Here is a 27,806-nt window from a genome sequence, read left to right as displayed (position 1 = left end):
AAGAATTTGTCACCACTAAGCCACCCTACAAGAAATCCTGAGGGGGACGCTCTGAAGGAAAGGTTGCAAGAAACAAAGATACCAGAGACACCACCACAAGCATGAACTCCACAAAGGACACAAAGACTCTTAACCCACATATCTCAATAATAACACTGAATGTAAATGGGCTGAATGCTCCAATCAAAAGACATAGGGTAGTAGAATGGATAAAAACACAAAATCCATCTATATGCTGTCTACAAGAAACTCATTTTAGACCTGAAGATAGCTTCAGATTAAAAGTAAGGGGATGGAGAAATATATACCATGCTACTGGAAATCAAAAGAAAGCTGGAGTAGCTATACTTATATCAGACAAACTGGACTTTAAAGACAATAACAAGAGATGAAGAAGGGCATTACATAATAGTTACAGGGTCTATCCATCAGGAATAACTAACAATCATAAATGTCTATGCACCGAATATGGGAGCTCCTAAATATATAAAACAATCACAAAGAGAAACAAGCTCATATTTAAGAATGTGCTAATAGCAGGGGACTTCAATACTCCACTTACAGCAATGGATAGGTCAACCAGACAGAAAATCACTAAAGAAATAATGGACTTGAAAGACACTTTGGACCAGATGGATCTGACAGATATATTTAGAACTCTACATCCTGAGGCCAAGGAATTCACTTTCTTCTCAAGTGCGCATGGCACATTCTCCAAGATAGATCACATAAAGCAGCCCTCAATAAATATAAAAGAACTGAGATCATAGAAATATAATGATTTTTATAGATAGATCTATCTCCAAGATAGATCACATAAAGCAGCCCTCAGTAAATATAAAAGAATAGAGATAATACCATGCACACTCTCAGATCATAATGCTTTGAAAGTTGAAATCAGTCCCAGGAAGAAGCCTGGAAAACCTCAAAAACATGGAGGTTAAAGACCACCCTACTAAAGAATGAATGTGCCAATCAGGCAATTAGGGATGAAATTAAAAATATATGAAAACAAACGAAAATGAAAACACAACAATCCAAAATCTAGGGGATGCGGCAAAGGCAGTCCTCAGAGGAAAGTACATTGCTCTCCAAGCCTAGTTCAAGAAACTAGAAAAAGCGCAAGTCCAAAATCTAACAGCTCGCCTAAAGGAACTAGAGGCAGAGCAACAAGAACGCCCTAAACCCAGTAGAAGAAGAGAAATAGTAAAAATTAGAGCAGAAATAAACAACATAGAGACCAAAGAAATAATTGAACAGATCAATGTAACCAAGAGTTGGTTTTTTGAATAAATAAACAAAATTGACAAACCTCTAGCCAGGCTTCTCAAAAAGAAAAGAGAGAGCACCCAAATAGACAAAATCAAGAATGAAAATGGAATTATTACAACCAACCCCTCAGAAATACAGGCAATTATCAGAGAATACTATGAAAAACTATACGCCAACAAATTGGACAACTTAGAAGAAATGGACAAATTCCTAAACGCACGTGCACTACCAAAATTCACACGAGAAGAGGTAGGAAATCTAAACAGACCCATAACTCATGAAGAAATCGAATCAGTGATAAAAAATCTCCCAACAAATAAGAGCCCAGGATCAGATGGCTTCCCCGGGGAATTCTACCAGACATTTAAAAAAGAATTAATGCCCATTCTTCTCAAGCTATTCCAAAAAACAGAAAGTGAAGGAAAACTCCCAGACTCATTTTATGAAGCCAGCATCACTCTGATTTCCAAGCCAGACAGAGACCCAGCAAAAAAAGAGAACTACAGGCCAATATCCTTGATGAATACAGATGTAAAAATCCTCAACAAGATACGTGCAAATCGAATCCAACAGCACATAAAAAGAATCATGCACCAAGATCAAGTGGGATTCATTCCTGGGTTACAGGGCTGGTTCAGCATTCGCAAATCAACCAATGTGATACATCACATCAACAAAAGAAAAGATAAAAACCGTATGATCCTGTCGATAGATGCAGAAATAGCATTTGACGAAATACAGTATCCCTTCTTAATAAAGACTAGAGAAAGTTGGGATAGAAGGAACTTACTTAAATATCATCAAAGCCCTCTATGACAAGCCTTCAGCTAACATCATCCTCAACGGGGAAGAACTGAGAGCTTTCCCCCTGAGATCAGGAACACGACAGGGATGTCCACTCTCAACACTGTTGTTTAACATAGTGCTGGAAGTCCTAGCATCAGCCATCAGACAACAAAAGGAAATGAAGGGCATCAGAATTGGCAAAGAGGAAGTCAAACTATCACTTTTTGCAGACGACATGATACTCTACATAGAAAACCCAACAGACTCCACCAGAAGCCTACGGGAACTGATCCAAGAATTTAGCCAAGTTGCAGGGTACAAAATCAACGTACAGAAATTGGCTGCATTTCTATACACCAACAATGAAGCAACAGAAAGAGAAATCAAGAAGCTGATCCCATTCACAATTGCACAAAAAACCATAAAATACCTAGGAATAAACCTAACCAAGGATACAAAAGATCTGTATGATGAAAACTACAGAAAACTTATGAAGGAAATTGAAGAAGACACAAATAAATGGAAAAACATCCCATGCTCATGGATAGGAAGAATAAATATAGTTAAGATGTCATTACTACCCAAAGCTATCTAAACATTCAACGCAATTCCAATCAAAATCACACCAGCATACTTCTCAAAGTTAGAGCAAACTATCCTAAAATTTGTATGGAACCACAAAAGACCCCGAATAGCCAAAGTAATACTGAAGAATAAAACCAAAACGGGAGGTATCACCATCCCAGACTTTAGCCTCTACTACAAAGCTGTCATCCTCAAGACAGTATGGTATTGGCACAAAAACAGACACATAGACCAATGGAACAGAATTGAGAACTCAGAAGTGGACCCAAAAGTATACAGCCAACTGATCTTTGACAAAGCACGAAAGAATATCCAATGGAAAAAAGACAGCCTTTTTAACAGATGGTGTTGGGCGAACTGGACAGCAACATGCAGAAGAATGAAACTAGATCAATTTCTCACACCGTACGCAAAAATAAACTCAAAATGGGTAAAGGACCTGAATGTGAGATAGGAAACCATCAAAACCCTAGAGGAGAAAGCAGGAAACAACCTCTTTGACCTCCACCGCAGCAACTTCTTACTTGACACATCCCTCAAAGCAAAGGAATCAAGAGCAAAAATAAATGATTGGGACCTCATCAAGATTAAATCTTCTGCACGGCAAAGGAAACAACCCACAAAACTAATAGGCAACCAATGGAATGGGAAAAGATAGTTGCAAATGACATATCAGATAAAGGGTTAATATCCAGAATGTATAAGGAACTCACCAAACTCCACACCCAAAAAACAAACAACCCAGTAAAGAAATGGGCAGAAGATATGAACAGACACTTCTCCAAAGAGGACATCCAGATGGCCAACAAACATGAAACGATGCTTAGCATCCCGACTCATCAGGGAAATACAAATCAAAATGACACTGAGATACCATCTCACACCAGTCAGAGTGGCTAAAATGAGCAAATCAGAGAACACGAGATGCTGGCGAGGATATGGAGAAACGGGCACCCTCTTGCACTGTTGGTGGGAATGTAAAAGGGTACAGCCCATCTGGAAAACGGTGTGTAGGTTCCTCTAAAAATTAACAATAGAACTCCCCTATGACCCAGCAATAGCACTGCTAGGAATTTACCCAAGGGATATAGAAATGCTGAGGCATAGGAGCACATGTACCCCAATGTTTACTGGGTTGTTCACTCTCAACAATAGCCAAAACATGGAAAGAGCCTAAGTGTCCATCAACGGACGAATGGATCAAGAAGATGTGGTTTATCTATACCATGGAATACTACATGGCAATGAGAAACAATGAAATCTGGCCATGTGTAGCAACATGGATGGGCCTTGAGGGTGTTATGCTGAGCAAAATAAGTCAGGCAGAGAAGGACAAATATCATATGTTTGCACATATAGGAGGATTAGGAGGAACTTTACAGAGGACCAAGGGGGAGAAGAAGGGGGGAAATGATGGGGGAAAGGGAGAGAGGCAAACCATGAGAGACTCTTGAAGGCTGACAAAAACTGAGAACTGATGGATGTAGGGGGGAGGGGTGATGGGCATGGAGGAGGGCACTTGTGGGGATGAGCACTGGGTGTTATGTGGAAACTAATTTGACAATAAACTATTTGTAAAAAAAAAAAATGACTAGGAAAGGTCATTTTACACTGAGGAAATGGGTTTATTAAAAAATTATGTGTACTACTTTCAAGAACTTATATAGATGTATTTTCTAACAAACTATTCATGTCAGGTGACTATAATATTTAGATACGATTCTGTATTAGGCAGATGATTCATTTGCATATATGATAGTCATTGTGCCTTGCATATGAGATGAACACTGACACTTGCTATTAGAATACACTCCTAATTTGCTTAGAAAGGATTGCTAGATAAATAGCACAGTTGTGTTTTTCTTTGCAATCTAAGTTAAAGTGCCTCCCTACAAAGTTGCAATTAGTGAATTCTGAATTTTTGCAATGTTATCATTCCTTTTTTTCCTGTGATAAACTATATAGAGTTTGACAAGTGCTGTAGTCAAATCTCTTCCAGAGAAGTTGCATTTCCTCCCCGACATCAAAGTGAAAATCACTATGGGGACAGTTAAATAGAAAGAAGAACTGCCATATGCTCTCACACTAGAATCATCAACACAGTTTATGGAATTGTAAATTCCAAAATTGGAAGCTGAAAATCCAGGGTCAGTGAACTCATGTTTCCGCAGAAGAGTCCCTCACAAATTGGCAAATGAAAATTGGTCCCATTTCTCCTAAGACAGGTGGAGTCCACAAGTGAAATTCAAATCAAAACTAAAGTTTTCTTACCTATCCTGACTTAAGTATTAGCCTATCAAGTATTAGTAAAACATGGCTCTCTTACCCAACAGTATAGACACACAACAGCCCAAAGACCAGGCCATCCAAAATTGGACATCCTGTTTGGTGAAATTGTAAAACTGGCCAGAGTTCTGTCCACCATGTGTCAGTGATTTATTTTAACATTTCATTTAATTTGCCTCTGCAGAAGTCTGCAGGAAAAATAAATTGTGGATCTGCAGCAACTCCAAATAAGTTGAAAATGTTACATTTGGTGCATGTAATAAATCTTTTCTTTTGATACAAAGTAAGATATAAACGATTCATTAATAGAAAAATCAGTTTCCAAATACCATGTATTAAGCAAATATTTAAAGAATATTAAAGAAGTTCCAAATTATTCACCTATCTAGATATCTGTTATCTCAAATGGATCATATCCTATGTGGTAATTTATTTTTCGCCCATGCAGCATGTAATCATGAAAAAAATCATTAATTTTAACTTGGTGTGGACATTGCTAACATTTAGCATGTGTTGAATGTCAGAGTTTTCCTAAATAAGCACACGGTGTATGATTTCTGTAGCAGAATTTTTCATTATTCTTTCTGTGTTTCTTAGATGATTTATTCTCTCACTAAGATCTCTTTTAACTTGGCCATTACAAGAAGCTATAGACATTCCCTAGATGCTACTTTCAGAGAGGACAAGAGAAAAATAAACCATACCACCAGCATTTCCTTTAAATAAGAGTATGGTTATGTTTTCAACCTAATTGGTCTTTTTAATGAGTATAGTTGTGGATTTTGTTTTTATTCTTATTTATTTTTTTAGCCTGGAGGGCTATTAATTTTGAGCTCTCTGTGTGCTGTTGGACAATGCAGAACAGCAAGGTACCTGAATTTAAAACTGAGGCATCCTCCGTGCTTCTGTGCTTGCTAAGCGAGGACACATTTCTGTGTCATCTAACTGCCTGCACTCCTAGCACCCTAATTCCAGGTCTATTTTATAGTTGAGGATCTTATAAAAATAAACTTGGGCCAACATGCTTCTTATTTGTGATGTGAGGACAACCATTTTCTGTGACTACCACCAATTTATATAAGAAAGGATATTGTTCCCTACAAAGATGTAGAAAGATTGTTATCATAGAATAAAGAACATAGAATGAAGTCTTTCCCATGAAAGGATAGTGAATTGATTTGACAGTGATATGATTTCTCCAATAAAATCATACTTTATTTCCATCTGCAGCATAACTTGGAGAAGCCCCAGAGAATGAGCATTCACTGCCTGGTGGACTGTGTGGTCAACTGTCAGCTCTCAGGGTGGACAACTTGGACAGAATGTTCAAAGACTTGTGGCCATGGAGGTACTTGGTTTCCCTATGTTTGTTCCCAGTAAACAGTTGGGTGGTTTTTTTTTTTAATTTTAAATGTTTTTATTTATGAGAGAGAGACAAAGGGCAAATGGGGGAGGGGGGGAGAGAGAGGGAGACACAGAATCTGAAGCAGGTTCCAGATTCTGAGCTGTCAGCAAAGAGCCCAATGCAGGGCTCGAACCCTTGAACTTCAGCATCATGACCTGAGCCGAAGGTGATGCTCAACCAACTGATACCCCTAAACAGTTTGGTTTTTAACTGCCTTTCTGGGGGTGCCTTGGTGGTTCAGTCCATTAAGCATCTGACTCTTAATTTCAACTCAGGTCATGATCTCATAGTTCATGAGACTGAGCCCTATATTGGGCTCTACACTGACAGTGTGGAGCCTGCTTGGGATTGTCTCTCTGTATCTCTCTCTGCTCCCTACTCTCAAAATAAATAAATAAACTTTTAAAAAAGGAAAAATATTAAAAAAAGGAAAAATAAGTAAATGCTTTTCTGTATGCCATAGTTTGGCCAGTTGGAGGCAACATGAGGCTGACTCAGAGGGGAAGAGAGATAGAACTTGGCCTTGTATGAGTCCTTTATGTCTAGGCAGAGGTTGCAAAACTGACTTGGTAATGGTGGCAGACACCAGAGGAGCTGCTAGACCAGTGGCACAGTGTTTGTTTGAAAGGTCATAAGCTCAACCAACTCAAAAAAAAAAAAAAAAAAAAATGTTGGCCTCCGTAGTTTTTGGAAGAAGTATGTATTATGTAAGTATAGCTGACTCCTGTGTCGGGCAAACCCCCAAATCACAATTGCTTGATATCCTAGACTAGAGACCAATTTTCACTCACTTAAAAGGAGGTGTTGCTTGCACTTTAAAAAGTCAATCAAGGACACAGGTTGATGGAGAATCTACCACTTTAATATAACCAACAGTAGATGAAAGGTGCCACCTAGTTGGCTCTGTGTAGGTTTTGATGGGCCAGTTTGGAAGTAGCATACATCCTTCCATCATCTATATTAGAAAGAATTTAGTCCCATGTTCCCAGTTCAGTGCAAGATGGTTGGCCAGCAAATATATTTTCTAGATGCCCAGTTACTCTTAGCAACAGTGCTACACTAAGGTGGAGTGAAAAGGAGTACACATTGGTGGTGAACAGATAGAAATCATTACCACAAATTCCCAAGATGCAGTGAGCAAATGATATACAGTGGCAAGGAATGAAAGGCAACTGATACTCAGGAAGTAGGCAAATGGCTATATAGATGGCACACCAGCACGAGGCCAAAGTAGGGATCAAGACATTGTCCGTGGAAGACAGCACAGCAAGAGCATAATGGGAAAGCACAGACCTATGGTTTAGGATATGACTCTGGTCCTGAAAAAGAGTTAGAATTTATCACAAGGTAAAAGTCAGAAAATTGGAGTAGGGCCCTAGGGGAAAATCTTGTTGTATGGTTAAGCACTAAGCAGAGGAGGAAAAGGGAAGAATTGCAGATTTCAGGAATCATGGAATCAAGATGGAATGAGGATACACCAAGATCTGCATCTGATTGTCAAATAGAAATACTTGGGAACAGATTCCTAGAAGTTCTGTGACTGGCCATTGGCATTAGTACATAGGCTTATTTCTAAGGTACTCTGAAATGAGTGTGCTGTGGTTGTAGATAATTCTCTGCCTCGGCTGGGATTGTCTGAGGAACTGAGGCAGGATGCAGCATGGAAAAGAGGCTTATCTGTGAACTCAGCTGTCAGATTTTGGAGAGGGTAGAGCTGAAAACATTAGCCAGGATTTGTATTAGGGAAATGTGGCTAAGGAAATTGAAAACTACTTCTGCAAAGAGCATCACTCACAATGAAAATGCAGGAGTCCAAATGCCCAGTAATAACATGCCATTTCCTGCACAGTTGAGAGCCTGTAAAGAACCTCAGGAAAGCAAATGGCAAATCTTAAAACCGAGATTTCAGTGACTGACCTGCTGTTCCTCAAATATTCTGATCAGCAGCATGCTATAGTTTCCAACTGGGCATCCACTTTAAAGTTGGGTAAATCTAGGTTCAAATTGCAGCTGTTTAGGCAGATTACTTAATCTTTCTGAGTCTCAGCTTTATCTATAAAATGGAATTTATGCACTCTGGAGGAGTTTTTGGTTTGAGAGTTAAATAATATGAAGTATATGAACACCTAACACAGTAGCTGATGCACCACAGATGTTTATTTTATATTAATTTCTGTCTCCATCTTCTTAGCCCCCAGGAGTAGTAGAGAGGGTCATTGGAGACTACTTAGGATCATTTAAGTCATGTAAGGATTATTCTACAGACTTAGTCACTTTGTCTCCAAATCTCATTTCTCATCCTTTCACCCCATTCAAAATCCATACATTATGGTCACAGCATAAGTGTATTCTAAAATTGCAAATTTGAGGAACGCCTGCATGGCTCAATTCCTTTAGCAGCTGACTCTCGATTTAGGCTCAGGTCATGATCTCATGGATTGTAAGATTGAGCCCCACATCAGGCTTTGCAATAGGTGTGGAATCTGCTTAAGGTTTCTCCCTCTCCTGGGGTGCCTGAGTGGCTCAGGTAAGTGTCCAACTTTGGCTCAATCATGATCTCACAGTCTGTGAGTTCAAGCCCTGTGTTAGGCTCTATGCTGACAGCTCAGAACCTGGAGCCTGCTTCAGATTCTGTGTCTCCCTTTCTCTGCCCCTCCCCTGCTCTCTCTCTCTCTCTCTCTCTCTCTCTCTCTCTCAAAAATATATAAACATTAAAAAAAGTTCTCCCCCTTGCCCTCTTCCCCCACCCGTGTGTGTGTGTGTGTGTACACGCACGTGTGCACGTGACACACACTGTCTCTCAAATCAAAATGCAAATTTCAACAATTGTTTTCCTATTGACTTAAGAGTAATTTATTCATTAGACAAATACCCATGTGCCAGTAACTGAGTGACAGGAGACCGTAAACAATCAAATAGGTAATATTATATGTTGATGAGTTCCTGAAGACTTATACAAATGAGAGGTGTTTTTCACATTAGTGCTGTCTTTAGTCAGAACAACCGGTTGCCCCTCTGTCCAGCAGTGACTCATCCTGGTTATTCTACAACTGTAAGAGCTGTAGTTTCATCCTCACAGGTCTCTGGGAGGTGTAACTATTACAGTAGTAAAGGATAGTATGGAAAAGTAGAGAAAGGATGAGGCCTATACTGCAGCATGATCCGCGAGGACCTGTGGGATCTCATCTGAGCCTGCCTCTCTATTCCCATCACCCTCCACTGGCACATGGGCACTATCTGCTCTAATACAGCATATTTCAGTCACATCCCTGAATGTGTACTTCTCCGCCCACTGGCCCTTTTCCTAGTGTGGAACATCTTACCATCACCCCACTTCTGCCTTCTACTACTCTTAAACTGTATGCATCAAATCAGTTGCTATGTCTGTATGTCTGAGGAGCCAGAGACCCTCTTTGGGATCTTCATGTGTGAATCTCCTCAGTTCCCATGAGCACAGTTCATGGCACATCGGAGGAATTTCACTTAATATCTGTCATTGCCCAGGTGTTTCTGGATCACAGAGAAAGCCGGAAATGGAATAGGCCACAGAGTAGATCACTAGCCCAAAGGCAGCCACCCCCTTGCCAGCGGCTATTTTCCTGGCCCTCCAACTAAATGCCTAGGTCTTAGGTACATTACCCGAGAACATATTCAATGCAAACGAATCAGATCAGTTTATTATTATTTTTGCCTGGCAGTCCTAACTCTGCCACTATACCAAGTCAGGGAAACATGACAGATCTCCATATTGTGCTAATATAATATCTTTACAAATAAGACTCCCATTTGTAAGTTCAGCATTAAAGTATTTAACTTTTCAAGCAGTTCTGTTATTTCTGTGAATTTACCAGACCCTGTTTGTCTATTAGAAATACAAAAACAAACAAATGAAAAACCTTTCCAAATCTGAATCCCGCTCTTGGAGAAGTCTAGGTAATTTGAGTTTGAACTTAAAATCACCTTTTCTAAGCTGTAGAATAAGGAGAAACAATCAAAGATTTCCTAAGGAATTCATTGTGTGAACTAAGTTACCAGTGGGATTAGGGAAGGAATGTTAACTACTTGGAGAAATCAAGTTGCATAAAGTACTTGAAAGTCATCTAAATAGTACCCATTGACATTCAATATAGCACTGGTTACAAATCACTGTTAGGTACTTTCTAAGGGTCCATTAGGACTTCTTGGAAATCCTTTCTTGACCTTTAGATGTCTTGATCTCCTGAACTGTCAGATGTAAAAATAATCTTTTTAAGAAAACTATTCCATAATCCTGGTATCTGTCAAACCCCCCAGTGATCTAAATATGAATGTTTTCCATTGTTCCTTTATTCATTCAACAAGGATTTGTAAAGTTTACACCTATTATCCTGGCACCTAACAAGTGTCCTCTTTCATTGTCAACAGTGACAATGTGAAAAATAAATTATATGGTGAGCATGCTATTTAGATGTCTGTTCTTGAAGGCAGGACTGTAGAAGTGTATTCATATGTTTTACAAATATACCCATCGGATGCTTTCTGAGTGTCAGGCATTCTCCCAAAAGCTGAAGCTATGCTGTGTATGGAACAGATAGGATCCCAGGCAAAGTCCCCTGACATTTAAAGTCCCACTGAATCCAGTGAAAAATTGGATGCTGATAACAAGACAGATAGCAAATAAACAAGAAAATAAACACAAAAATAACAGATGTCCGCAATGAAACCAATAATGAAACCAAAACAGATCATGAGATGGAGAGTAAGTAGAAACAACAAGTATTTTGCAAGGGAGTGAGGGATGGGGGAGAAAGCCACTGAAGAGCTGATATTTATGTCAAAATTGAATGACAAGTCCCCATAGCTCTTATAACTAGTATTTTCTTTATTAGCTCTTACTCAATTTCACAAGCATTTTTTAACTACCTGTTATATTCCAGCCTCTATGTCAGGACCTACAAACAAAAACCTCAGAATAAGTATTTTTCTAATTATATTTTGCATGATTTCAATCTTAAGAAAAATAAGTTGATCAGTACAGAGAAGAATAGGATACATGGCTCTTGAATTTTTAAGCACCCACCCTCAGGATGTTGCTGAGACGGCCTTTGTGGTTACATTATACCCAACAGCCCCAAAACTTCTCCCCGACTCCACTTAAAGCACCACTCTTCCCTGACCATCACCTGCCCCGCCACAGGCAGACAGTAAGTGTTTCCAAAATGAGAGAATCATGTATTTAGATCATGCCTTAATTCTCGCACAGCACAACCTAAAAGCAGTAAGCAAACAGCGATAATCAAAAGCAAAAATGTATGGCACAGATGAACGTGTTTCTTAAAAGAGATCAAACGCTGGAGCTGAAAAGGTTGGAAATTATATCATTGAAAAGCATCTGTGCCTCGTCTCTTCTGAGACAGCATGCCGGCAGCTGTCTTTTGTTAGCCGCTTTCGAGTTTCCCACTGGTGGCGGCAATGGGGCAGAAATCACGAGAGGAGATAGTCTATTTACTCACATTAAAGTGGGCAAGCAAGTTGCATGGGAGTCTGACTCCAACACCTGTGGCTCCCAGCTGACTTGTTTATCAAAGGCAAAAAAGTTCACACGATTGTCTCAGTTTATGAATTCACAGGCTGTCAGGCCAGCACCAGTGTGTCGGATGCCCTGGCTACTTCCCCATGAGTACTTCCCACACTTGGCCGTCAAACCCCCAGAACTACATTGATCTGGGGAGAGATTTTCAAATGAGCTCTTTCTCTATTTTCCAAGTGTCTGGATTACCTCTTTAATGTACCCCTGATGCTTCACATAAACTTTCTAATTGTGTTAAAGAATTCAAGGTCAGAACAGTGTGAATCCAATTCATTTCACCTTAGAGAGAGACTGATTCTAAGCTTCCACTAAGGGATCTTTTTAGATAGATTTCAAAGATCAAAGCTTGTAATAGAAGAGCTTAATATTTGGATTAGTCATGTTCTTTGTTGAATTTTCATCAGTTCAGTGGAATGTAGAACTCCCTAAATTTAGCATATCATGAATTATTCATAATTATTATTTAACCAATAATATTCTAAGAATATTATTAATCTCAAACTGATTTTTTCCTATTTCATACTTTTAATTCAATGTATATGAGTTTATATTTTCTATTTTATGTAATGCAGCCTGACTTTGTGTCTCCCAAATGGCATATAATTTTTCTGTCAACTCAAGCCTATGAAGAAAGAAATAATTTTTTACTTATAATAATTTATTTATAATAGTTAACTCCAAAATACCACAACTTTGTGATTTCCAGCATTTTTTTTTTCCTTTAAGAAAAGGTAAGCTGGTAACCTTCCTTTTTAGTGTCTAATCACACTGTGATCAGTGTGGTATCCTTGAGCAGGCACTGTCTAATAGTTATAACAATTCAAAATTATTATGTCAAGTAATTAGGTCCTATGACATGAATATAAGAAGCTAGTTAGAAAATTATAGAATGGGAAAAACCAAAGACCAGACAAGAAACCAGAAGATGTAGGTTTTCAAGCTGGTTTTTCTAATGGCAAGTTGGAGGACTTTAAACTAGTCTTTGCGGAACTCACACTATTTACCTGTAAACTGATGAAATGTTAGACATTTTATTTGTAACATGTATTGGTCAATAGCACACTTACTGGAACTAGGAGTATTTTTTAACTTTTACAACAGTACTATAAAGTACAGGTATAACTTTACATGTGAGGTGACAAGCAATTAAGTAATCTGCTCAAGGTCATGCAGCTTGTCCATTATGGAGGAAAGATATGAACATATGTTCAGGTGTCCCCAAAGCCCCATTTTGCCCCTTTGCATCTGACACTGTACTTGTAAATGTTCATGTTGTATACATGGCCCTGTGTTGGGTGCTATATCACTTTATAAAAATTCTCATAATATATAGGTATATTTAAAAATAAGCAGAAGAAATGGACCTCAGATTAGAACACAAAGGGCAGGGGTGCACAGGTGGCTCAGTTGGTTAAGCGTCCAACTTTGGCTCAGGTCATGATCTTGCAGCCTGTGGGTTTGAGGGCTTCGTTGGGCTCTGTGCTGACAGCTGAGAGCCTGAAGCCTGCTTAAGATTCTGTGTCTTCCTCTCTGTTTGTCTTCCCTGCTCACACTCTGTCTCCCACTCTCTCAAAAATAAACAAAGATTTTGCACATATAGGAGGATTAGGAGGAACTTAACGGAGGACCATGGGGGAGAAGAAGGGGAAAAATAGTTGGGGAGAGAGAGGGAGGCAAACCATGAGAGACTCTTGAATACTGAGAACAAACTGAGAGCTAATGGGGGTGAAGGGGAAAGGGAGTGATGAGCATGGAGGAGGGCACTTGTGGGAATGACCACTGGGTGTTATATGGAAACCAACTTGACAATAAACTATTAAAAAAATAAAAAATAAATGAATACTTTAAAAAACTTGAAGAACACAAAGGGCAGTAAGTGCTTTAAGAAGTCCCTCTGAATTTTCAGCCTCCTAAATATTTACTTGTTTCATAGTAATGTTGCATATTATCTAGTTTGTCTAATTGGAATATAGCTGTAGGGAGCCAATGTTATAGATGGGAAATGTGTGACTCTGATGGACAGAGTAGCTGCAAGATGCCAAAGTCACTCTCTCTATCCTTTTCCTCTTGCATCACATGGGGAGATCTTTATCGGGGTATTTCTGCTGTACCAAGGTTTTTACAGTGGTCCACCAAGTTTTGTTAGCTTTTAATGGGACTGAATGTGATTGTTGAGAGTAGCCCTAGTGATAAGTGGCTAGAACACACTACAGAGAAGTTTGGAGCTCTTTATTGCCAAGTAAAGCCAAAGGTGCCTAATCTTCTATTCTTGGAAGACCTACTGCAATCCATGATACCATAGTCCTCTCTTGATCTCTAAACTGTGATCTTCTTACTTTCTTGCTTAGCTGACCTCAGTCCCAGATAGATGGTCATGGCTCAGACTAGTCTGTTTTACTGTGAAAGGTTTATGGAATCTTTATCTTACCTAAGTTGAGTGTTCTCTAGGATGACAGGTATCTGGGTGCCTGAAGCAATTTTCAGAAAGGCCAAGGAATCCCTCTGTAAGGGAAACCCTTGCACCATGGCTCTGAATGCAGAAGAGTTTATCTTCCATTTCTAACAAAGCCAAACGTAGGCCAAAGATCAGTCTTTAAGGTGAAGATTGGGACCGAGGTTTTTACTCACGCTGCTACATTAGAAAATAATACTGATCCTTGGGGCTGGGTGGCTCAGTTGGTTGAGTGTCCGGCCTCAGCTCAGGTCATGATCTCACAGCTTGTGAGTTCAAGCTCCACATAGGGTTCTGTGCTGACAGCTCAGAGCCTGGAGCCTGCTTCAGGTACTGTGTCTCCCTCTCTCTCTATTACTCTTCTGCTCTCTCCCTCTCTCAAAAATAAACATTAAAATTTAAGAAAAAGAGCATTGACCCCAAATCCATGTCCACCAGAGGGTATATTTAAAACAAAGTTTACACTTAAATTTGGATAAAAAACGTGGGCAATATTGTTTTAACTTTTTATTTTAAGTAAACTCCACACCACATGTGGGGCTCGAACTCACAACCCTGACATCAGGAATCATAAGCACTACTGATTGAGCCAACTCCTTGCCTCTAGATGATATTTGTTAAGAGAATTAAGTAGTAGATTCCAGTATAAAGATCCTTATGAAATCAACTGAACATTTTATTTATTTATTTATTTATTTATTTTATATTTATTTATTTTTGAGAGACAGGGAGAGACAGAGCACAAGTGGGGGAGGGGCAGAGAGAGAGGGAGACACAGAATCTGAAGCAGGCTCCAAGGTCTGAGCTGACAGCACAGAGCCCCATGTGGGGCTCAAACTCATAAACCATGAGATCATGACCTGAGCTGAAGTCGGACACTTAACCAACTCAGGCACCCCCAACTGAACATTTTAGACAATGTAACTTGTCACGATTTCAGAAATTTACTGACAAATACCCAAAATCAAATAAAGAGCTATCAGAGTGGAAGGTGTTAATACTATAATTTTAATCACTTTTTACTAAAGGAAAATATAAGTGAATGCAAATAGCACATTTATTGTAGAGGGTAGACCTAAGTACACATCTCAGACTTGTCCAAGTGGCCTAGCAATTACAGTGTAGCATCTGATACATGTTTTGGACCAGATGAGATCCTTGCAAAGCACATGCTTTTGGAATAAAATAGACCTTTATTCCAATCCTGCTAGCTGTATGATTTTGTATAAAAAAAAAAAAATTCTCTGAGCTTCAATTTATGAACTGAGAGTTTTAATAATTGTATCTGAAGCAGAGTCTGAGATCGGGACTCTTGTTGATTTATTTGAGGGTAGCAGGGAGAACAGGTGCTCTTGGGGGAATAGGAGCAAAGCAAGCAGAAGGAAGGGAAAAGAATGAAGCAAGAATATTCTAGATCATCTCTGTATCATAGCATATTGTATTCACTTAAGTAATTTAGTCCCTTCCTCCATATTAAGAAAGGAGACATTTTAATGACAAAAGGTGTTATACAATAAATTGCTTTAACCAGAGACATATGTGATTAAAATTGATTAATAGATTTGCATGACCAGCTCTTAATGAGGTTTTTAAGTATCCCCGTATTTCTTTATCATTTATTTTGTCATCTGCTAGAATTTGCTACTACTAACCTTAGGTAGTAGGCACCAAAAGCTCAAGGATAAATACACAAGAGGAAATACTTAAAAACGGAAACACTGTACTCAGTACATTGACCCCATCCATGGCTAACCCCTTATAGATGTCAGCTCTATTAAGATCAGCCTTGCCAACAATTGTGCATATGCCTAGAAAATTCAAATCCTGTTCAAAAGAAATAATGCCATGGTGGAAATAAAACCAGTCCTAATATTCAGACAACATGGTAGAAGCACAAAGTGACTTTATCTACTACTAATACTGTTTACACATCTGCAGTGAATCAGGGTTTATGGGTATGTTCATCTAAATTGCTCTACTTGAATGAACCATTTAAGGTTAAATGGGTATATTCTTTATTGTTTTATTATTCTTGTATTTCCTTTTCCACTTTCCCCTACATCCATACTTTGCACTGTTTGTCTAGGTCATATTCAAACTGTCCAGAGTTGGTGTCAAGACCATAATGTTCAGTTAATCCAATGACTATGTGTCAGGGACACAGAAGAACTGTTGTTTAAAGCATGCCACTGTAAAGGTACATGGTGGCTCACTCCTCATATCAGAAAGTATGGTCAGAGAACCATTGCATTTGACCCCATTTCCTTTTATGAATATACAAATTGACACATATTTGAACAGATTTGAGAGCTTTTTTACTGCTTTAATCTTCCACATCCCCTTTGTCAATGGAGCCTCAGAGTAAAGTCTGAAGACTGCTGAGTTCAATAGAAGTGTAATCTGGTCTCCTATGCTTTTAATCTATATGCAGCTTTCAGTATAGGGGTGTGTGTGTGTGTGTGTGTGTGTGTGTGTGTGTGTTACAACTCATATGCTTCATTGTTTTTTCTTTTCTTTTTTCTTCTGGAGTTCCTTCCATGTACTTCATTTTCCTTTGCCAATTATTGCCTATTTAACTGTAGGCCCAATATCACTGTTGGTTATAATGAGTTCCCAAAATTCCTTAAGGGGGAGAGGAAAAGGCTCAGTGAAAATTCCTAGAAAATTTACCCTACTGTAATCTGACTGTATTAAATTGAAAACATATTTTGTAAGGGAGTGCTTTTCTCTCTTTTATAGTTTGAAGAGTAGTCCATTTCTATTTCTACATCTCATTGGCACTGCTCCTAAAGCATCTTGTCTAATTACTATTGAACTAAGGTTCCAAATAGATTCCAAGTCCTATATCTTATACTTTTGTTGATGAACATAAATCCAAACAAGAGGAGTCCAACAGTGTCCAAGAAAATCCCATTTTCAGATCTGAAGCATCAGGATATGTGTGGTAGCAGCTTTCACTCTCACTCTCAGAGCAGAAGGAATCCAAGCTAGAGTGGAAGGGGTTGAGTGAATTGGGACCAGGCTGAATCATTAGGAATTTCATAGTTATATATATGCACTTTATATCATAATCCGAATAGAATAAGGGAGAGGCAGCCAGGAATGGATACAAAATAGTGGTTAAAATAAATGATTAAAAATAGAAGTTTTAACAGCCATCAACTATATTTTTGATACATTGTTAAGGTGGCTTATATATGGTGTTTTTTGATTGATATAACCAACATGAGATGACTCTAAGGAATCTTCATCATCTCAGGATTTTTCACCTGAATCAGCATAATTATGAATTCTGAAGGAAGCCAGAGCCCTTTATAATATCAAAATTCACTAATGCACTGACCATTTATGAAGCTATCCCCCAATCAATGACCTTTCTCCACTGATTCATGTTCTGTCATTGCATCAGAGTATTTGTGGGTTGGGCTCTAGCTGCAAATGGAGTTATGTACCCATGACAAAGGGAATACAAAATGCACCAATCTGTACACCAAAGCTTAACTGGAGCTCTTGAGAAAATTGGTGAAAAGTGAGGCGAAATTCAAAGGTTCTAATGATCAAACTGCAAAGCCAGTCATGAAACAATGCACCTTTTATAGAATAATCATCACATTATATAAGAAGTATCAATAGCTGATTTATCATTTGTCCTAATAATGATTGCATGGTTGCCATTTTCATCTACATGGTAGTTGATAATAGATCAAATAAAACCACTTCCATACCTTTCAGTTCCAGAAAAAGTCCCATGTAGACATTTATTATTTATTAAAAATAATTTGATTCCCATTTAAACAGATTCATTTTTAAGTGGCATTTTCCTCAGCATGAGTTATCCTCAGATAATAAGGACTTTTTGTATATTTCACAGAAGAGGAAATTCGTGCTCAGAGGAGTTAAAGTACTTCCATGTAGTCACATCATTTACGAGCTGTTAATTTGAGAGACCTGTTTTCAACCAGAGAATTTTGATGCCGACTCCAGGTTTCTTTTCACCGCACATCAGCTATTTTAAAATTCTCTTTCTCTTATATTCTATATCACATTGTAATGTTAAACATCTTTAACTTGGCCACATTTTTACTTTTCCCCTTCACATGAAAATTCACTATTGTCAAAACCATTTCTTTTGGCTTTTCCTTTTAGGGGTTCTTTTTGGAATAGTTATTGTTGAGAGATATTGCTTGTTTGAACATTCCATCCATTCTGATGTTTGGAATCCAGGCAACTTTAGACTACTAACCATTGGAGATGGTGGGTCTCTTTGTTGACACCATCTGTATACCATGTAGCTAAATTTAATATTTACAACTTCAAGATGTGTGAAAGAGTGCCTAATTTGAGAGGTACTTTCTTTGCTTATTTAATTTATACAACCAAAATCCCTGACTTAAAAAGAAAAAAGAAACTGAATAAAAGATATCAAGTGCCCCACAGAAACCTTTTGCACACTCATGCTTTCATTAGCAACATTTTTCTCATTGAACTTTAATACTAGCTACTTAAACATGACAATATACTTCAAAATGGAGGATTATTATGTGCTCCTTGATTTTAAAATGTTCTTGGTAGTAAGTGGCAATATTTAAAAATACTATTTTTCCATTAGGATAACAAAAGGTGGAGAAATCATATGGCTGTGCTTACAATGAATGGTTTTAAGACTTCATTATTTCAAAAAGTAATAGCATCATTTTTTTTCTGTTGAATACTTTAGGTTCCCCTCCTCAACACATACACCTCTATGTCCAGCAAAAGATATCTGTCACTTTAATAGAAATAAATGAAGCGGTTCTAAAGTAATGGCCATCTGCATGCCATCAATTCAAGAACAAACTTGAAATTATTTGGTTATACTGAAACAGAGCCTCTTTAGCTGTGATAAAGGCAATGCTGCATTTTTTTATTCTTACATTTGATAGAATAGAATGGAATTACAATGGCATTTAGGGTAATAAGCATTAGGCCAAGAGAATAAATATAATGACCATTATAAAAACTGAAGAGTATTTAAGCAAGAATTAATATAAAATGCCATATGTATTTGCCAAGCAGAGACAACATTTCATATGAATGATGTCTAACTAGCATTACTTGATTTAAGTGATGCTGGGTAGAACATCATGTCAAAAATGCATGGTCTGCATGGCAACTCAGCACCCAAGAAGAATGGGTAGATTCTGTTATTCAGTAAGCACATGTTATTGTTGACTAAAGTTTTACTGACATCCAAAGTTCCTTTTATGTTTTGCATAACAGACAGTGGTAAGTAGCTCTCCTTGCTCTCTCAACTCAGGGCTAATACAATAACCCCTGTAGCAAAACTTTCTGGGTTTGAATTTTGTTCTGCAGCGTACTAGTTTTTTTCATCTTAGACATGTGACTTAAACTCTGCCTCATTTCCTTTATCCACAATATGGGAAATAATAGAATTTTCCTTTAGGGTTGTTATGATTCTTCATTATATAAGTATCTAGAATAGTGCCTTAGTATATGGTACCTGGTCAATAATTGTGTTGATATATCATCATACATTTTCAGATACCAAATACCACATAGACAATTTATGAAAATATGAATTGCACAAATATTCAGTTAGTACGTAATGTGAAATTAAGTATGAAATACCATGTTAGGGATGGAAGCCCAAACCTCAAGGAATAGAGAATGCAGTGATTAGAACTTCCTAGTTTTCTTCAAAAGGTCTTCTCAAAGAAAGTTGACAACAAACTTATAATATGCTAGTGGTCAGTAAGAGGTCTAGTCACTGAAAGGTGAGTCACATTTACATGTCCCTGAACTTGAGGGCATCTGAGAATTATTCCCAACAAAGGCTTTCAAGTGAATTGTGTCAAAGTCATCACTTGGTTTCCATTTTTTTAATTATTATTATTTTAGAGAGGGGGTAGGGGGGGAGGGCAGAGGGAGAGAGAGAGAAAATCTTAAAAGGCTTAGCATGAAGCCCAAGCTGGATGCATCTCAGGACCTGAACTGAAATCAAGAGTCATGGTCAAATGCTCAATGGACTGAGCCATCCAGGCACCCCCTAGCTTTCCCTTTTTCTTAACATACAAATCTGGAATCTTTGGCATTGACTAAAAGACCCCATTTAAATAGCTTTAATAGCATTGGCTCAACCTATTCTTCTTCTGGTTCTCTCTGTTCCAGCCACTTTGACTTTCTGTCAGTTCTTCAAACATGTTTTGCTCCTTTGCATCTCGTGAGTTCTTCAAATGCCCTTTCTTCAGCATGAGACACTTTGTGTATATCCTGTCTGGCTGACTCCTTCAGATTTCTACTTAAAGGTCAACTGTTCATGGAAATGTTCTCTGATTCCTTCCCAGACTGGCATATATATATATATGCATGCCTGTAACATGCTCTCACAGAACCCTGCTTTTCTTTTTATCACAAATACAATTACACAGTTAACTTTATAACAGCAGTGGAAAGACGTCATAGTCACAGATAACAGTAATGAAACTATCCGCACATAGTACCTCATCAACAAAGAAGAGTAAGGACAGGAGTGAGTCCAGGAGAGAGCAGGAAATACAGACATTTACATTCTGTCCGCTCTTCGCCTTCAGCAGGCTTATGACCTGAGACCCATGAGTGGCCATAAAATGACATGGGAGCTCTGCTCTTTCCTTGGTTGTTCCCAGTAACCAATTTTCTTTGTTGATAAAATGGAATACCAATATTTGAACATGTTTTTCAAACATCATGCCTCCTTCACACAAGCCAACATCATCATCTAGGGCTCGGTTAAAAAAAGAATTTGGTTGGGGCGCCTGGGTGGCTTAGTCGGTTGAGCGTCCGACTTTCGCTTAGGTCATGATCTCGCGGTTGGTGGGTTCGAGCCCCGCATAGGGCTCTGTGCTGACTGCCAGCTCAGAGCCTGGAGCCTGTTTCAGTCTGTGACTCCCTCTCTCTCTGACCCTCCCCTGCTCACGCTGTCTCTCTCTCTCTCTCTCTCCTAGAAATAAATAAAAATATTTAAAAAAAATAAATAAAAGAGACTTAAAAAAAAAAAAAAAAAAGAATTTGGCCCTAAACTGTAAGAAAATTATCCATGTTGAATTAATTGAAAGACACTCTGGAGATCTTGGGGTGGCACCTTCCTAGGGAATTTTCTAAGGTAATTTGGGTCGTGTGCACTTTTTGCCCTACTTGCTAGTTTACAACCTAACAATAAAGATGCGATTCTATTTTTAATATTTCTAATCTTGGCCTAAAGTACGAGGTCTAAAAGGGTGGAAGCTACCTCAATTTCATCACTGTATCCCTGGCACACAGCAGGATGCCTGGATCACACTGGAGCTTAATAAATATTTATTGAATTAATTAACATTCCACCAGTGTTTATAGGATCAGTCTACTTGGGCAATAATACAGTTTGGAGTTAGTTAGGAAGACTAAAGAAGTAGAAGGCAGACAGAACTCCAGAACCTTACACATTATGCAGACCTTATAGAACCTGCATGCCCATAGAAACCTAAATTAAAATAGCAGAAACACTGAGAGCCAGACATGACAAAGTTCAGTATATTTTAATGAACACTTATGTATGGAAGGCAACATTCTGTCTTTTAATTCGCTTTCTAAGCCAGCCTATAAACATAAAGCTAACACCTTCCTTATCATTTTAGGTCGAATGAGCCGGACTCGATTTATCGTTATGCCAACCCAAGGAGAAGGACGGCCATGCCCCACAGAGCTTACCCAGCAGAAAACCTGCCCAGTGATGCCCTGCTACAGCTGGGTCCTTGGCAACTGGGCTGCATGCAAATTGGAGGTAGGTCATGCAATGATACTTAAAGAAATCTTCTCAGTATGCCTAAAGCGTCTGTCTGGTCAACCTGTGTGCTGATGGAATAAATTTCACAGCACCAGGGGCTTGGTACAATGTATTTTTATTCAGTAGAGCTCGTGCAAAAATACAACCAAATGACTTAAACCTCATGCCAAGTGTTGTTGCTAGGAAAAGAGCCATTCATTAGTCACTGATTCTAAAAGGGTCATGGGACTTTCACTCTCTTAGGCATTCTCAAGAATACCATGCGATGTTCCCGGCTTATTGAAAATATGAAAGCATTATTTAATTAGGCAAAACCCTGATGCTACGGAAATGCACAGCTTGCTGTGGACTGTATTTCTTAAAGATGTACTTTTAGGCTTAGACAAAATCTTGCATATGGGCAGAAAACCAAAAGTGTATGAAAGTTATATTTTAACATTATTACATGAACCAAGGTTACTACATTTTCCTCAATGATTACTTTTTTATTGACCTGAAATATAAATGCCTAGCAACATCATCATATATCACATACCCAGAGCTTTTGCTGGATCAGCAAAGATCTCCTACTGCATTTTCTCTCTGGTTTCTAATGTAAGAAAAGCACATTGATTTCTTTTTATTCTCTTGTTTTACTAGCTTTTCCTTCAGTTCATATTCCAAAGCACATTTTAATTAGGTGACAATAACTATGATTAAGCATTAGGACATCTGCAGAGTCTTCTCATAGAGATGTTTAGTGTTCCTGTCAGGATGACATTGTCATGTAGCATTACTACCTTGCAGAAGTTAAATGCCCATGTATTTTAATAAGTCCCAGAGGAACAAAACTGTGTGGTACATTTGTTCAGTCTCCTTTTTACAGAAAATAAGATAACTATGCTCATTAATTCAATAGTAACCTAACATTAGTGAATCTGAATACTTTTGCCTACTAGTCTAAAATCTTCTTTTCTAAATCTGAAGCAATTTTTAAATGCTGCTTGGAATCACAATAAAAAATGGGAGGAATAGTTTTTCTTGTAATTGTGATAACTGTTGACAGAGTAGAGAAAATAAACTCAAAGAACTCAGGAACCCACTGAAGGGGAAGAGAGAAAAGTTAGCAGGGGGAGGACTGAGAGAGCCCACGCTCCAAGTCTCGCCAGGCATACAACTACTACTCTACCTTCACTCTTCTACCTTCCCTTTTCATCTTCTCAGGTGTAAGGAGCCTCTTTTAAATACACAATTCTGCCTACTTGGCCCATGGGGATATTTGGGGCCATGACTAATGTAGTGTTCCAGTTTGCTCTCACTTACTGAGCTCATGCCAGAACCAGAGGGGCAAGAGTGGTGGGTTGTGAACACTGTCTGTAGAACTGCCAGTGAGCCTTGGGGATTGTGATCTCCACTGGAGATACCCAGGCTTGGAGGTCCTGGAGCTGCTAGCAGCAGGTGTATCCAGAAATTTCAGAGCCGCTTCTGGTTTCTAGATGAGGTTATTCTTGCTCCTTGACACACTTCCAGTCAAAAGGAAATGCTGCAGTTCAACTTAATCCAGACAAAATTCTCAAAAAACAAGTCTAGGTAGTGAGTTGCTCTGGGGCGGGCACCTTACCGGAACAGGGCCAGTCGGCTTTCTTCCCTAAGAATTTGGAATAGGATTAGAGCTGTTCAAAGACTGTGTATCCAAGTACTCTTACCTGCCGCATTTTCCTGCCCTGTAGATAAAATAAATAACTCTGAAGCAAAAACGAACAAAGAAGGTCCCACACAAAAAGAGGAGGCCAAAAAGAAAGGGAATCATGATGATAGGAGTTGAATTTTGCCGGAGTTCAAGCTGCATTTTTGCTTTTTCTGAAGCCTAACTGTGAGCCCTTTGTGAGACAGATAACCCAATATCTTTTTCGGCTTGCCTTTTCTTAAACGTATATGGAAACAGGGTTTGGAATTACCGACTCAAATACGTGTGGGCCTCTGCACACAAAGGACGATCACATTTCTCATAGCTGCATTTCTCCTTTTCCTGGCTGTCTTTGCCTGCCAAATACAGGTTGGGCACTCGTTTAGTGAGGGTGGTGGTGATGTCCAAGTGGCTGACTGCCATCCAATGGATCAAACCATCAGAGAAGCTAGCACAGGGCACAGTGGGTGTGCCAAAATACCACTAACATAGAAAGAGATTAGCAAAAGGAAGTGTTTATCCTCAAGCTTCACTTTTCTTTTCTTTTCTTTTCCTTTCTTTTTTTAGTGTTTTCTAGCTCTTTCTATCCAAATTCCTCAGTTGATAACATGTATCCACACATATGTTCATGAATCTGTTTTACAGGCTCAGACTCCCAGAGTCTAACAAGCTTAATGTTGGCCAGCGTTCTGCCAGTTCCTAGCTGTGCCATTTCTGCCAAATCCGTAAACTCTCCGAGTCTATTTTCCTACCTCTGTCGGAAGTAGAAATAGTACCTGTTTTTTCTGGGAGCTTTTGGTAGGGATTAGACAGTGTATATACAGTGCTTACCTTGGTACCTGACATAAATTAAGAGCTCAATAAATTGTAGTTGCTATTATAACTTTGATTAAGACTATGATTATGATTATTATCACCATCTGCCTCTATACATCTGGAGAGTATACAAAACATCCATCAGTGATGCGGACAGTGGAGAGTCAGTGAGAGAATCCTAACTTGTTGACATTCTTGCTCAAAGAAGCCTGGGTCTATTTTCAGTCTCTAGTGTGGAAAACTTTATGAATGAGAGTGAGTGAATGCTTGCTTTATGAATGAAATTATCATTCTGATGCTGATTTCTCTTCATCTTACAGCCGCTGTTGTCAAAGATATAAGAGATTAAGGTTGAATGTGGGTACATACTAGGAACATATTCTTGTTTGTCTTGGTTTTTAAAGGAATCCCTGATGTAGACTTGTTTCCTGTCATTTCTTCACACTCCCATCTCCTGGAATGTCAAACAAAACTCTAATCAACTTCATCTTCTGTTACCTGAGGTTTCAGAAGGCAAATTTCATGTACTGCTGAGTCTTCACACTCCTCTTTCCAAGTACTCTGTAGAAAACATACAGCTTAGACAATTCTGCAATGGATCCATCATGTGGAATGATACTTATAAGAGAGAACCCTCAAAAGAGAAACTCAACTTCTACTAGTTATTTTCCACTTTAGAGAGTAAACACTTATTAGAGCATTTTCTTAAAGGAATCTACTGTGTCTTGACTTTGAACCTTGCTCATCTCTCAAAAAACGCACTCAGAACAAAATTAGTGTTCATTTTTTTGAGTTTCACAAATGCCATAGAAATTATTAGAGCAATTATGAAGTATTGATAAATCAGGTGTGGGAGTTTCCATCTTAGATAAACAAATGAAAAACCTTGTGAAAACCTCTCTAGAAGCAAAGGTGATACTTTTTTTTTTTTTTTAATCAATTTATATGCCTATTCAGGTTTTTAAGCTTTAAATGGCTACCACTTGGACCTCCCTTAAGTTCCACCTTTTCTTTCTTGAAAGTATGTCTTCAAATTCTAACTTCTTGTTATGTCAAGAATTCTTCTCAGCAGTCATTCTGTAACGTTGTGTACCTCCAGCAGTCTGTCCACGACCTGCCCTTGGCACTCAGCAGTTGCTGCCACAGCGCCTTGACCTGATCGGGGCCTGCCAGCCCCCAGCCCCGCTGCATGCCCTGGCACGCTGTCATGACTACTTTAGCTAAACACCCCATCTTCCTGTGCTCCTGCCACAAAAGGCCACAGCAACTCCAAAGCCTAAGAAAGGCTGTTTCTGGCTCCTGCAGGGGGCAAGGCATAAAAAGAACATGAAACCCAGTTTTCCAGTGCAGAGCACAGTTCTCACACTGTCACCTAATAATGGGTTAGTGGATTATAGCATGTGGTATCCCTGACTGTAGTAACAGAGGTGCAAAGGTGGGATCTCTCTCTAGCGTCTTCTCCCTCCACCTCTCCCATCATATGAGCACGAGTCATGAAAATTCCAGCTCTTCCACTGACTTCTGCACTTTGTAGAAATTGAGCAACACACCTTGGAAGTCTAGGGGAGTTAATACTGCCTGGGATTGCTTCCCTCCCCCATCTAGGATGGTACTGAGCCATGTTACCACATGGCCTCTCTGGAAGGCATGGTGGCCGAGAAACCAGCTGTGTTTACTTGTGAAGTTGAGGCCAGCTTGGTAACATACCACCTTATATTTGCTCTCCCTCCATTCCTGCTCTAGTTCTTTATCCTCACTCTGCCATCCTGGGATCTCACCTCCTTAACATAGAAGCTTTGCCTTAGGCTTTATTTTCTAAACTATTTATGGAAAAACAGAGCTACTATCTAGAGTTATCCAAATATCCAGTGGACTTCTATTTGAAGTATGAGCACCTGACAGAAACTGAGGAGAAAATGCTCATGAGTATCTGCCAAAAATGTTATAGTAGGAAACCTTTCATCAGGCAGATGTTTAGGTCAAATAACCATGAAGAGCTTTCCAATTCTAAGCTTCTGTTTCTGTGAAACATTGCACAGTTTTCTTTCTAATTGTCCAAAAAATCTGAGTGTGATTTGTATTAAATGTCTTCAAAGAACATTATTCAACACAGAAGGCATGCTGGGAAAACAACTTCTTGTGGCAAGAGAGAAAATCAGTGTTTTATTGAGAACTCCAACCTAATCCATATAAGAAAGTACTGAATTCCCTACAAAAGAAAAAACAGCAAAGTAAAAGAGAAATATATGCCCTGTGGCTGTACATGCTCTCTTGGGGAGTGATTATGGATTAGGCTATTTTAATACATACACCTAGACAAATTTTGTATGGTTTTTTTCTTTTTCAGTCAATCCTGGCTGAGTTCCAAAATGAATCGTCATATTCTGAGTACATACATTCCATGGAATAAATTTGCATTTCTACTTCAGCTTCTCTATCAGCTCTAGAAGGATTGCCAAGTGATACTTTCTTGTCAACAATTGAAAGATAACTCCTAGGAGGAGGAAGCTTCAGATTTTCTTGGGCAAGAGGTGGCAGAAGCTAAAAACAAAAAATCAAAAAACAAACAAAACAACGACAATAACAACAAAATCTGTGAGATACTAATTGTTTGGGTAATTTTAACTGTATCCTTTCCTTTCTTAGGGTGGAGACTGTGGGGAAGGAGTCCAGATCCGCAGCTTGTCCTGTGTGGTCCACAACGGTTCAATCTCTCACCCAGCTGTAAGTGTAGATGAGGCACTGTGTGGAGAAATGCCCTTTCAAGACAGCCTCCTGAAACAGCCATGCTCTGTACCTTGCCCAGGTATGCAATTTTAAGTGACTGGAAGGGACTTCCCTGGTGATTTTTTTTTTTTTTTCTTTTCATTTTTCTGGAGAAGCTCTCCTTAAAATTGAAATTTCATACTATTTTTAACTACAATTAAAAATGCAATAAAGTTATCACTTTATAATATCCCTACAGCTTCAGTGGAGGCAGAGTAGGTTGGAGGCACTGGACTTAGAAATTTAAGAACTAAGAATCTGTGTCACATCATTGGTGTTTACCAGAGACATAGAGTCTAGTGCCTTGAACTGAAATTTGCACCATCTAAAAAATGTGTTAATAATGCCCAACCTGACAGCACTGGCCAGTACTCAAACAATGTTGACTAGATCTTTGATGAA

At 38.8% G+C, this 27,806-nt stretch overlaps 1 protein-coding gene across 1 annotated transcript in view; it reads left to right on the top strand.

Moving 5' to 3' along the window:
* THSD7B (thrombospondin type 1 domain containing 7B) overlaps nt 1-27,806 on the top strand; it is a 401,417-nt gene that overhangs the window by 355,534 nt on the left and 18,077 nt on the right. Inside the window, exons 13-15 of the mRNA XM_039222263.1 lie at nt 6,160-6,277; nt 22,008-22,153; nt 27,285-27,444. Of these exons, the coding sequence (XP_039078194.1) occupies nt 6,160-6,277; nt 22,008-22,153; nt 27,285-27,444 (424 nt within the window). The remainder of the gene's footprint in view (nt 1-6,159; nt 6,278-22,007; nt 22,154-27,284; nt 27,445-27,806) is intronic.

The sequence above is a fragment of the Hyaena hyaena genome, unplaced genomic scaffold, assembly GCF_003009895.1.
Source record: "Hyaena hyaena isolate Hyena2069 unplaced genomic scaffold, ASM300989v1 scaffold_1096, whole genome shotgun sequence".
In the NCBI taxonomy this organism is placed as follows: domain Eukaryota; kingdom Metazoa; phylum Chordata; class Mammalia; order Carnivora; family Hyaenidae; genus Hyaena; species Hyaena hyaena.
The sequence above is the reverse complement of the archived record's forward strand: the minus strand, read 5'-3'. Positions and strand labels throughout refer to the sequence as shown.